Source organism: Salmo salar, chromosome ssa06, assembly GCF_905237065.1.
Source record: "Salmo salar chromosome ssa06, Ssal_v3.1, whole genome shotgun sequence".
In the NCBI taxonomy this organism is placed as follows: domain Eukaryota; kingdom Metazoa; phylum Chordata; class Actinopteri; order Salmoniformes; family Salmonidae; genus Salmo; species Salmo salar.
Genome location: NC_059447.1, coordinates 34,767,296 through 34,780,554, shown reverse-complemented (window position 1 = coordinate 34,780,554; position 13,259 = coordinate 34,767,296). Strand labels below are relative to the sequence as shown.

Sequence of the window (13,259 nt, the reverse complement as noted above, 5' to 3'; positions counted from 1 at the left end):
CCCTTCCAACCAGGACCTCTATATCAGGCGGTGTGAAAGGAAGGACCAGAAAATTGTTAAAGACTCCAGCCACCCAAGCCACAGACTGTTCTCTCTGCTTCCACATTTCAAGCGGTGCCGGTGCATCAAGTCTGACACCAAGAGGCTCCTGAACAGCTTCTATCCCCAAGCCATAAGACTGCTGAAGATCTAACGAAATGGCTACACGGATTAACAGAGTTGACTCTTGAATTTTATTTTTGCACTGTCTCTATGCACACTGACAGGTCCCTATACACTCACGCACACTGACACTCCAACACACACTCACGCCATCATTTTCTCACATAATATGCACATACATTTATACTGACTCTACAGTCTACTGCTGCTTCTCTGTTTATCATATATCCTAATGCCTAGTCACCTTACCCCTATATACATATCTACCAATGGAGGTTGGTGTCACCTTAATTGGGGAGGACGAGCTTGTGGTGATGGCTGGAGCACAATAAGTGGAATGGTATCAAACACATGGTTTCTATGTGTTTGATGCCATTCCATTTGCACCATTCCAGACATTATTATGAGCTGTCCTCCCTTCAGCAGTTTCCATTTTATTTATTTAACCAGGCAAGTCAGTTAAGAACAAATTCTTATTTACAATGACGGCCTACCCAGGACAAACCCGGACGACACTGGGCCAATTGTGCGCCGCCCTATGGGACTCCCAATCACGGCCGGTTGTGATACAGCCTGGAATTGAACTAGGGTCTGTAGTGACACCTCTAGCACTGAGATGTCATGCCTTAGACTGTTGCGCCACTCACCCAAAGATCTACCTCTATTACTCCAGTATCCCTGCACATTGTAAATATGGTACTGGAGCTGACTGACCCTGTATATATTATTCTTACTTACTTTCTCATGTTCTTCTTATTTCTTATTTCGCGTGTGTTTTTGTTCTACCTTATGTTATTTATTGTTATTACATTGTTATTCATTGCAGTTTTGTTGGGTTTAGGGCTTTGCAAGAAATGCATTTCCCTGAATTTGTGTATGTGACAATAAACACCTGAAACTTGTCACTTGATGTCCATTGATTAAGTTGTTTGATATCCACCAGGCGTCGCACTATCATAAAAAACATGCTTTCATACCAGTCCTGTAAAATAATTCACCTTTGAAGTTGCCTAGGTTTGAGTGGTTTATAATAGATCACATTTAACATGTGTGTAGCTAGGTCTATACTACCCTGCGTCTTTTCTCACACATACGTATTCTACATTGTTAAATTGCTAGTTGTGTGTTATTTTAGGCCTACCCCATCTATTCCCTCTTTATTTATAACCCCTCCCCTCCGCGTCATTAGCTATAACAACGGCATCTGACTCTAGTGAAAGTCAATTAAAGCGTCGTGGGGAAACTGTTTATACTCTATTCCTTGACTTGAGACACTCGCTCAGGCATGGAAGCTGCATGCAGAGGGGTGGTGAGGTTGTGCGCAGTCGTAAAAAAAAATGAAAAAAAGAAGACAAATACCTCGCCATAAATCGTGGCAAGCCGTCTTATATTTACACGTAAACAATCCCCTAAAAATAAACATACCAATTTACACGATAAATGTTTACGAAATTCAAAGATTTAAATGTAATCTATCGGCAATGACAAAAGTCGTAAAAATACATTTGAGGTAGGCTACTCTAAATGAAATGCCACTGTGTATGTTATGGTGAAAAAAAGAGAAGGGAGGTGCAGGAGGGAATACGACAGAGGAAAAGGAGGGGAATGTAGAGAGGGCAGATCTAGGACCCGTCTAAATTGTTTACCCCTATCGTAATCTTAGCACATGGAGAAAAAACTGACACCAGATCAGTGCACTCTCTGCGGCCCGTTCCACACCACACCAATCGGGACGTACACGATAGAGAGGAAATCGTGTTCCTCACCAGTCCGAACACGCCACTAGAATTCACTGAACATACTGCGAGAAAAAGAACGGTGGTAAAAAGAAGGCTAGGAGAAAGAGGTGGAAGCAAAGAAGGGCTTAAAATATATATTGATTGGGAGCGGAGGACGCATTGGCGTCGCAAGGAGAAGATTAGTGATTAAAATAATTTCCTAACATTTTCTATATTCGGCGAAGATAGGAGTATCGTTAGCTAGCTAGCGGAATGTGTAGCTAGCTAATTAGCAAGGAATTAGTGTTTTGTATTTACTTGGTTTACGTGTTCTATTGTGACTATTTTTCTAACGCTAGTAATCGTGTGAAATGTGCACGAGCCACACATGGTCATGGTCTGTATTGATTAGACAATAACAATCTTGCTAGCGGTACAATACATTTGGCCAAGAAGACCAGCTACAATCAGCTATTTGCACATTCAAGGAATAGCATTCCTTATCCCAGAATAGGGAAGAAGTCAAAGGTTTTAAAAATTAGCTAGACTTGTAAGTGTAGACTCTGCCGTCCAATGTTAATGTCGACCGACGTCGCATCCATAATGTTACCCGTTACTCGGGGAATGATGGACCGGGAAAAGGACATTGATACAGCAACTGGACCCCACTTGAACACGACCGGGGGTCCAGCAGCAGTAGTCCGGGGAATGAAACGAGGGGATCCAGAGCAAACAGCTGCAGTTTTGACCGAATTAGCAGGAGCAGAGTGCAAACGGCCAAGGATAGACGGGACGGTGGGTGTTGGTGACATTGGACAGGTAAGGAGTAGAACATCAACAAATGAAGCCAAATTGCTGTATGTTTCCGTTCAATGTGTTGTTTTCATTGAATGTGTGCAACATTGTAACCCCTGCATTAGACGATTTCATTTCAATAGCACGCTACGTCTATTGTTTCAAGAACATCAGTGGGTCATGATTCTGCTGACAGGCAGGCCCACCCATCAAAAGCATGCCTCGTCGCATCAACTGCAGTAACGAACGTGCGGTAGAATTACAATCTAGGTACAAAACGTGTCTTGCACATTGCTCTGTGCTCGTGGCAGCTAGACTAACACCATGATTATGGCCGAGGCAAAGGTAATATGATAGCCCACAGCTTCTCGGCAATGACAGTTAAGCTACAGCATAGATCCGACGATACGTAAAGGCCTTTCATGCATTTACGTGCACTGCACATATGTACACACTGATATTCCCGCCTTTACCACGATGTTCTGTCTTTGTCGGTGGACATCGCATCAAAGCCACCGATACAGGAGAGAACCCGCATTGGAAACAGTCATTTGTGCCAGTCCCCCTGGTCTGTGATTGGAGCTAGGTGTTAAAAAGAGGAGAGAGACAGGGGGTTGGGGGAGGGGTCACTATGGGAGAGACAAAGAACAGACCCCTATTCGTGAATAAGGGAGTAGGAAGGAAAGGGTCTTTAGGATACCTTGCCTCTAGCTATGGGCCTCTCCATGACTTGACTGCTGATACAGCATAGCAACAGTGCTCTGCTCTTCGGCTAACCAGTGATATTACACGCACATACAGTATTTGTAAGCATCGTTGAAAATAGCTGACATAGTGTTTTTGTTTGGGGCTGCGGTCAAACATGGTTCTGGGTCAGCTGTGGATAATTGAATCCTGGGGATTGGGAAAATGCATCAATTGGCACTGCTGCATACCTATTGCAATGACAAATGGGCAGGCCATGTGTCTCACACTATATAATGGATGAATGGTGATGACAAAAGGTTACGTGTAGATGGTGTGACAATGAGAGGTGCAACAGGATCTCACTGCCAATCACTTATATTGATCTCCTGCCATTGTGGGTCAGGCTGGAAATACACCCACAGGAGAGAGGGAGGAAACAGGAGGATAGAAGGCAAGATTTACAGTATGAGAGAGAACATTTTAACGCGAGAGAAGGAGAAAGATGTAGAAAAATCCTCTATGCAGCTTAGGTTTGACGATAACGAAGGGTAAACATTAGGAAATTACGATGGTGGTTCTTAATGTTATTAGACTGGATTACATCATCCAGTCCTGTAGGTGACACCATGTTCAGTGCTGAGAAGATGAGTTCACTAAATATTTTTGGTGTGGCGATGGATAGCTATTTGATGTTCATTGCTACCCAGAGGACAGGATGGGTAACAGCCTAAATCATGGGTGACATATTAAATGAGAGAGGAGTGTCCTCTCATCTCCTTCCTCTTCTTTTGTTTCCGTCATCCTCCCCCTAAGGCATATTTCCAGATTGCTAATTAACTCCTGGTCCATAGAATTTGAGTGTGCACTGCCAGTGAGACAAACCTCCCCGCCCCTGCTCACTGTCTCTACCGTCCAATCTCTCTCTCTCTCTCTCTCTGTTTCCCACTATGCAGTATTGATGTGCCCTAGCCTAGTCCAGCCTGATAGTGTACAGTGTGCTGTATATGCCTCCCTCCAGCTCCCCGAGAGCAGATTTATCCTATCGTTGGCAGTAAAGAGGCTTTGTGTCGCGCTAACGAGATCAAAGCTCATTTAGGAGAGGGCATTAACCAGACTGATCGCTTCAAGGGGAGGAGAGTAAAGGGGGGAGAGGGTGGGCGAGTGTTGAAGGGGAAACTATGATATAAACAAACCATTAAGATGCTACAGTTTTGCACAGATAAGGTCCAAAGGTGCAGAATTCTTTGAAACTATCAGGCTACCAGGGAATGTTGACTAGTAATAGCGGGAACATTGGCTGTCATTAAAACCCCAAAGGAAAAAAGTAGGAGTTACAGTGTGCAGCACACTAGTGGACACTCACTAATGGTTGTCGCTGAACTTTGAGCGCAATGCAACGGTGTCACCCTTGACCTTTCACCCCTTGAGATAAGCTCAAAATTGTCTTCAAGATGTTGCTCAACACAACAGTGCTCAAACTTTCCCCCCCTTTTTTTACAGTCCGTCACTCATTTAATCAGATGCAGGGCCTGCCACTTACACTCACATGTTAACTCTGGACACTGGTTATTGTTGTCACCTCCCCTTCTACCCCACTGCCCCCAAACTGTCATATGTACTTCCATCTCCGCCCGCGAATGTCTCCCTGTCGGTAACGTTGATTCATCCTGTCTTCTTTCTCCTTTATTTTGTCCCCTCTGCTCCTCAGCATATCACCCTCTGTCCGACCCCTCCATCCCTTCTTCCCCATCCCCCTCCTCCCTCACCATCTGTTGACCTCATACCATTTTGCCCTCCTCCCTCCACTGCTCTCTTTTTCTGGCCATTTGCTCCAACTCTCAATTTCTTGACTTTTCCTAAAATAGAAAGTGGGGGGAGAGAACCCAGCAGAGCAACGCCTTTTAGTTGAGCATACAGAGAGAAAGTCACTGTATGAGGTGTGTCTGTACATTTCTGATCCGTATGGTCTGGAGCTCCTGGCCCTTAGAGCAGCCACACCTCATAACTACCCCTCTACTGTAAATGAGTGTAATTAATACCAAAGTGGATGGTACCCTGTTAAATTACTGTCTGTATCTGCATGGAAGAGGGTGTCATGAGTTTCGTTGAGTGTAATAAAAGCTTGAAAAACTTTAGACTCAATGGGGACCTGAAATGCAGACCAAAGCGCCATATGCCCCGCAAAAGAAAGTGTGTGTGTGTTTTAACAATGAGTATCAAGTTCAGACCCCCCTCCCCCACCCTTTAAGGAAATATAAGTCACATGACATTCTTGGGGTATGAGTCATTGTCTCCATTTCTTGGTCTCTTCTTTTTGCTGTTCACTTCTAGTCTTTGTCTTTCTTAATCCCCACATTCTTCCACCCCTGTCTTTCTCTCCTAATTTCCATCTCACTCTCTTGTTCTTTCTTTTTCCTCCATCCCCCATTCGTCTCCCTCCCCCTTTCCTCCAGACAGATTGATTCCAGATGTTACCAAATTCTTCTCCCCTCCCTCCCCCTGTTCTAACCTAAACTCCTCCCTCTTCATCCTGCCTTTCTACTAGAACAAATCGTTTTTTTACTGCAACCTTGTTATGTATTGAATCGTGTGGGGTAGTTCTGGTTTCCAAGTGATGCGCTACATAGTTTTTTCACCGATGGTGCCTTGTCAGAGTTACACACTCGGGTTTACATTGCCAGAGGCATTGGAGACCTGCGTCCTTTCAAATGTTCAGTGTGTCGCATCTTCGTCAGTCGTCCACTGTCCAGTCGTCCACTGTCCAGTGTGTTGCTGAATACAGCACTGTCCGTTCGGCGGCTCTCCCACTTTAATGCGGCGCACTGAGGAGTATGTTCCCCCAGGGGACGAGGCACGAGGGGGAAATTGGTTCCAGATGAAACAGGAAGTGGAGAGGTGGAGACAAAGAGAGGGCTGTTTTATGTAGGAGAGGGAGACCGGACACTGCTGGACTGAGTAGCATACATCTCACTCCTCTGGCATGGGTCATGTATGCTATAGTCTGTACTGTCCAGACAGCATCACACATCAGTCTGTCACTCACTTCTGCTGCTCACTACTTAAACGCTTTCTGTGCCCCGTCAAATGTTGTCCCTCTCTACTTGTTTGATTGACCTCATTCCCCTTTCCTTCCTCTTTCCCCTCCCTGTTTTTGCTCTGCCGCTCCCTCCCTCTACCACTGCCATGTCTCATTGTGGTGTGGCTGTGGAGCCCCATCCAGGGTTAGTGCAGTAAGCACAGCCAGCGCAGCTAGCTTTCTGAGAGGGCATCTCTCCCGTGCTGTCGCCATGGTATCCTGAGTCGGGCCTTTCCCATGATTGGTTGAAAAAATTGTAGTAGGGAGGGACCAATTCCCCCAGGAAGCAGGTCGGGGCAGAAGCAGGAGGTTACCTCTGTCTGGTTACAATGAAGAGGCCGCGACCACCTTTTTACTACATTACACCAGCACTGGCTGCTCACTGAATGGAAGCTAATGGAGATACTGTATGAATTTAAAATGAGTTGTTGACTCTTGTCTTTTAGCACAAGCACAATGGAAACATTTTCACCCTTTTTAACACATGTAGGATGTTCCACCCTCCTTCCTCTGAGCATGATTGAAAAGGCCGGAGTCTTGTTACTCTGCCTATTTTCCCTGCACAGTGTACTGCTCGCATGCCAGACAGGATCGCTGGAATCCTCTCTCCTTACTGTTGTCAATATCATCGTTTGGTTTAACCTTTCCCCTATTGTTATATCCCGCCCCCTCTCCCCCATTCTTTTCCCTCCTCTTACATCGCAATGAACAATGGCTCTTCTGCCAGGGGGAGAGGGAGGGGTGACAGAAATAATCTAATTACAAGTAATTACAGATCAATTAACCACAACACTAGATTCTGGGGCATGGATGGGGGAAGGGTGCTCTTTGTTGTTGTTGCAGAGTGCAAATTGTTTTGTCTGCTGTATAAGGACCTGGCCTGGCTGCAGAATGATTCACCAGCTGCTCTACATGGTTGAGGCAGCGCTCAGGGTCTAAACTAGAGGTCGACCGATTTATGATTTTTCCATACCGATACCGATTATTGGAGGACCAAAAAAGCCGATGCCGATTTTTTAAACAATTTATTTATTTATTTGTAATAATGACAATTACAACAATACTGAATTAACACTTTTATTTTAACTTAATATAATACATAAATACTATCAATTTAGCCTCAAATAAATAATGAAACATGTTCAACTTGGTTTAAATAATGCAAAAACAAAGTGTTGGAAAAGAAAGTAAAAGTGCAGTATGTGCCATGTAAGAAAGCTAACGTTTAAGTGCCTTGCTCAGAACATGAGAACATATGAAAGCTGGTGGTTCCTTTTAACATGAGTCTTCAATATTCCCAGGTAAGAAGTTTTAGGTTGTAGTTATTATAGGAATTATAGGACTATTTCTCTCTTTACGATTTGTACACTGCTCAAAAAAATAAAGGGAACACTAAAATAACACATCCTAGATCTGAATGAATAAAATAATCTTATTAAATACTTTTTTCTTCACATAGTTGAATGTGCTGACAACAAAATCACACAAAGAATCAATGGAAATCCAATTTATCAACCCATGGAGGTCTGGATTTGGAGTCACACTAAAAATTAAAGTGGAAAACCACACTACAGGCTGATCCAACTTTGATGTAATGTCCTTAAAACAAGTCAAAATGAGGCTCAGTAGTGTGTGTGGCCTCCACGTGCCTGTATGACCTCCCTACAAGGCCTGGGCATGCTCCTGATGAGGTGGCGGATGGTCTCCTGAGAGATCTCCTCCCAGACCTGGACTAAAGCATCCGCCAACTCCTGGACAGTCTGTGGTGCAACGTGGCGTTGGTGGATGGAGCGAGACATGATGTCCCAGATGTGCTCAATTGGATTCAGGTCTGGGGAACGGGCGGGCCAGTCCATAGCATCAATGCCTTCCTCTTGCAGGAACTGCTGACACACTCCAGCCACATGAGGTCTAGCATTGTCTTGCATTAGGAGGAACCCAGGGCCAACCGCACCAGCATATGGTCTCACAAGTGGTCTGAGGATCTCATCTCGGTACCTAATGGCAGTCAGGCTACCTCTGGCGAGCACATGGAGGGAAGTGCGGCCCCCCCAAAGAAATGCCACCCCACACCATGACTGATCCACCGCCAAACCGGTCATGCTGGAGGATGTTGCAGGCAGCATAACGTTCTCCACGGCGTCTCCAGACTGTCACGTCTGCCACATGTGCTCAGTGTGAACCTGCTTTCATCTGTGAAGAGCACAGGGCGCCAGTGGCGAATTTGCCAATCTTGGTGTTCTCTGGCAAATGCCAAACGTCCTGCACGGTGTTGGGCTGTAAGCACAACCCCCACCTGTGGACGTCGGGCCCTCATACCACCCTCATGGAGTCTGTTTCTGACCGTTTGAGCAGACACATGCACATTTGTGGCCTGCTGGAGGTCATTTTGCAGGGCTCTGGCAGTGCTCCTCCTGCTGCACAAAGGCGAAGGTAGCGGTCCTGCTGCTGGGTTGTTGCCCTCCTACGGCCTCCTCCACGTCTCCTGATGTACTGGCCTGTCACCTGGTAGCGCCTCCATGCCCAGACACAGCAAACCTTCTTGCCACAGCTCGCATTGATGTGCCATCCTGGATGAGCTGCACTACCTGAGCCACTTGTGTGGGTTGTAGACTCCGTCTCATGCTACCACTAGAGTGAAAGCACCACCAGCATTCAAAAGTGACCAAAACATCAGCCAGGAAGCATAGGAACTGAGAAGTGGTCTGTGGTCACCACCTGCAGAACCACTCCTTTATTGGGAGTGTCTTGCTAATTGCCTATAATTTCCACCTGTTGTCTATTCCATTTGCACAACAGATGGTCAATACAAATGTATTGTCAATCAGTGTTGCTTCCTAAGTGGACAGTTTGATTTCACAGAAGTGTGATTGACTTGGAGTTACATTGTGTTGTTTAAGTCTTCCCTTTTATTTTTTTGAGCAGTGTATTTCATATACCTTTGACTATTGGATGTTCTTATAGGCACTTTAATATTGCCAGTGTAACAGTATAGCTTCCGTCCCTCTCCTCGCTCCTACCTGGGCTCGAACCAGGATCACATCGACAACAGCCACCCTCGAAGCAGCGTTACCTATGTAGAGCAAGGGAAACAACTACTCCAAGTCTCAGAGCGAGTGAAGTTTGAAACACTATTAGCGCGCACCCCGCTAACTAGCTAGCCATTTCACATCGGTTACACCAGCCCAATCTTGGGAGTTGATAGGCTTGAAGTCATAAACCGCGCAATGCTTGAAGAATTGCGAAGAGCTGCTGGCAAAACGCATGAAGGTGCTGTTTGAATGAATACTTACGAGCCTGCTGCTGCCTACCATCGCTCAGTCAGACTGCTCTATCAAATATCAAATCATAGACTTAATTATAACATAATAACACACAGAAATACGAGCCTTTGGTCAGTAATATGGTCGAATCCGGAAACTATCATTTCGAAAACAAAACGTTTATTATTTCAGTGAAACACGGAACCCTTCCGTATTTTATCTAACGGGTGGCATCCCTAAGTCTAAATATTCCTGTTACATTGCACAACCTTCAATGTTATGTCATAATTATGTACAATTCAGGCAAATTAATTACGGCCTTTGTTAGGAATAAATGGACTTCACACAGTCCGCAATGAGCCAGGCGGCCCAAACTGCTGTATATACCCTGACTGTTTGCACGGAACGCTAGAGAAGTGACACAAATTCATGTTAGCAGGCAATATTAACTAAATATGCAGGTTTAAAAATATATACTTGTGTACTGATTTTAAAGAAAGGCATTGATGTTTATGGTTAGGTACATTGGTGCAACGACAGTGCTTTTTTCGCAAATGCGCTTGTTAAATCATCACCCGTTTGTAGAAGTAGGCTGTGATTCGATGAGAAATTAACAGGCACCGCATCGATTATATGCAACGCAGGACACGTTAGATAACTACACATGGTTGATGATATTACTAGTTTAACTAGGGATTATGATTGATCGTTTTTATAAGATAAGTTTAATGCTAGCTAGCAACTTACCTTGGCTTCTTGCTGCCCTCGTGTAACCGGTAGTCAGCCTGCCATGCAGGCTCCTCGTGGAGTGCAATGTAAGGCAGGTGGTTAGAGCGTTGGACTAGTAACAGGAAGGTTGCAAAAACAAATCCCTGAATCCCCCCTGAACAAGGCAGTTAACCCCCGTTCCTAGCCGTCATTGAAAATAAGAATGTGTTCTTAATCTGACTTGCCTAGTTAAATAAAGGTAAATCGGTGGCCAAAAATACCGATTACCGATTGCTATGAAAACTTGAAATCGGCCCTAATTAATCGGCCATTCCGATTAATCGGTCGACCTCTAGTCTAAACCAAAAGGGTTATCATGCTAACTTGCATAATCCTTTGTGAAATGTGCCCCCTTAAGTTCCCTGCTTCTTTCCTGCACCATACGTATTTTCATAAATGTATTAGGGCTGGGAACTGCCAGGGACCTCACGATACTTAGGTGCCGATATGATATGTATTACGATTCTATATGTGTTGCGATTCCAAACGTATTGCTCACCATACGTCTGCTGCAGAGGGACTAGAGCGAGCCATGAGAAAACGAGTTTTGATTAAAGTGCTGAAAACAAGATGGAGAACAAGCTAAGAAGGAAAAATACAAACATAATATTGCGATATTGTCAAAATGATGGCAAAAATGATATCCTGATATCTTACTGTATACATTTTTGCCCCATCACAAGTAACAGCTAGGCTATTTCTCCTCTGGAGCATATTACTTTGTTAGGGGTAAAGATTGGAGCTGAAAAGCGACTTCACTGCAAAATGTTAGACTCCTGTTGAATCACATCACATTTTCCAAACCCTTACCTCTCTCTTTTTACTTTTTTTTTTAGAACAACGACCCTTTAACCCCAGGTTTCCTTGGATACCCACCTCACAGCCAGGTAAGAGTACCATCTTACTGAAATCTTTAATTTAGATATAATTGATGGATGTATCATGGAGTTTCATGAAACACATTATAGTACTTCAGAAGGCCCAACACGAACATAGCCTACAGAAACTGACGACATTTTCCACTCTGAATCAATTTGATCTGCCTGGCTGCTGTGCGCACTTTTCCACAATCCACATTCCCCTGCTCTCTTTCCCTTTCTCTCTCTAATTTCTTGTGCTCTCCTTCCATATCGAGTGGTGCAGCGGTCTAAGGCACTGCATCTCAGTGCAAGAGGCGTCACTACAGTCCCTGGTTCGAATCCAGGCTGCGTCACATCCGGCCGTGATTGGGAGTCCCATAGGGTGGCGCACAATTGGCCCAGCATCATCCGGGTTTGGCCGGGGTTTTAAATATCGGTTCCAGTAATGAGTTCCTTATGTGCGCCAGACAGGGCTGTTTCTGAGAGTCTCTTATCTGCCTGGGAGCAGCAGCACAGCGCTGTGTCTTCTGTCTGTTGTCATGGCTGATATGCGAGTGCAGGTCTCTGGCAGAGCCACAGGAGGGTGGTGTTGGTCTGCCTGCCTGCCCTCCTTCTCCTCAACATGATGGGTCTCCACAGCTTTATCTCCATTATGTGTTTTTTCCTCCAACGTGCGTTCCTCTACCCCTGCCATCTCCTTTCTTGGGAATGTAGCTCGCTCGCTGCTTGTGCTAGAGAGAGAGGGGGGAGGGGTGGATGGAAAGCAGAAGAGGCAGGAGAGAGGGAAAGTGAGAGGAGCAGAGGATGCAGACTGTAGCAAGTGAGCCACCATATTGAAGTTAACCTTTCTGTGGTGAGGTAATATATAGGCTAGACCAGTGGTATTCAAAGTTGGGGTCGCGACCTGAAGTGGGGTCACGGGGGAACTGCAGTGGGGTTGCCAAAATATATATTTTTTATAAAAAATTAAGAGTGCATATTATTGTATAGGAGAATATACAAATGTTTTTAGGAAAGAATTTAAAAAATACAATTTTATTGAGTAAATGTAGTTGTTCTTTTAATTTTGATAAGAGATGAAAATGTAACGAATTGAAGATTATTTGTTGACGTAAAAATAATTTTACCAATGTTAGATTTGGTGAGAAATCCCTGCGAAAAAAATGGGGACGCCAGAAATTCTTGCTGAGGGAATTGGGTCCCAGCTGAAGAAGTTTGAATACCATTGGGCTAGAAACATCTGAAATAACATGCATTTGGTAAGGTTGTAAAAATAGTTAGGTTCCCATGTGTTTGTTTGGATCATAACTTATTTGATTCAAGACTAGTCAAACATACAACAAATGTTTAAATAATTTAATGCTAGCTAGTTGTTAGTGATGTAATCGGGTACACATAGGAGTTGAGCCGGTTGTCATGCAAAGTGTTGGAGGAGTTAGTCTAGCCTACCTACACTCTAGCTGGAGTTCCTATGAGCTGGTGTGCATTGGTTGATCTGCCTGTAGGTTTGGCTGTGTCAGTAGGGACAATGTTTATATATATATTTTTTACCTTTATTTAACTCGGCAAGTCAGTTAACCTGTTGAGGACAGACGTTCCGCTAGCGGAGCCCCGTTCCGCCTGCGGAACCCCTAGCCAACAGCCAATGGCATCGCACGGCGCGAAATACAAAACCAACTAAAATACCACAATTAAATTTTCTCAAACAATCAACTATTTTACACCATTTTAAAGATAAGACTCTCGTTAATCTAACCACATTGTCCGATTTCAAAAAGGCTTTACAGCGAAAGCAAAACATTAGATTATGTTAGGAGAGTACATAGACACAAATAACCACACAGCCATTTTCCAAGCAAGCATATATGTCACATAAACCCAAACCACAGCTAAATGCAGCACTAACCTTTGATGATCTTCATCAGATGAC

General features: G+C 44.5%; 1 protein-coding gene across 4 annotated transcripts in view; it reads left to right on the top strand.

Moving 5' to 3' along the window:
* Positions 1-1,817: 1,817 nt before the first annotated feature.
* Positions 1,818-13,259, top strand: part of LOC106607090 (RNA binding protein fox-1 homolog 2) — a 48,922-nt gene continuing 37,480 nt past the window's right edge. For 2 of the 4 annotated variants that reach the window (XM_045720413.1, XM_045720414.1), the window contains exons 1-2: positions 1,818-2,699; positions 11,306-11,356. In XM_045720413.1, coding sequence (XP_045576369.1) covers positions 2,454-2,699; positions 11,306-11,356 — 297 coding nt within the window. In that variant the 5' untranslated portion in view covers positions 1,818-2,453. The remainder of the gene's footprint in view (positions 2,700-11,305; positions 11,357-13,259) is intronic. The other 2 variants (XM_045720415.1, XM_045720412.1) reach the window with 1 other exon arrangement.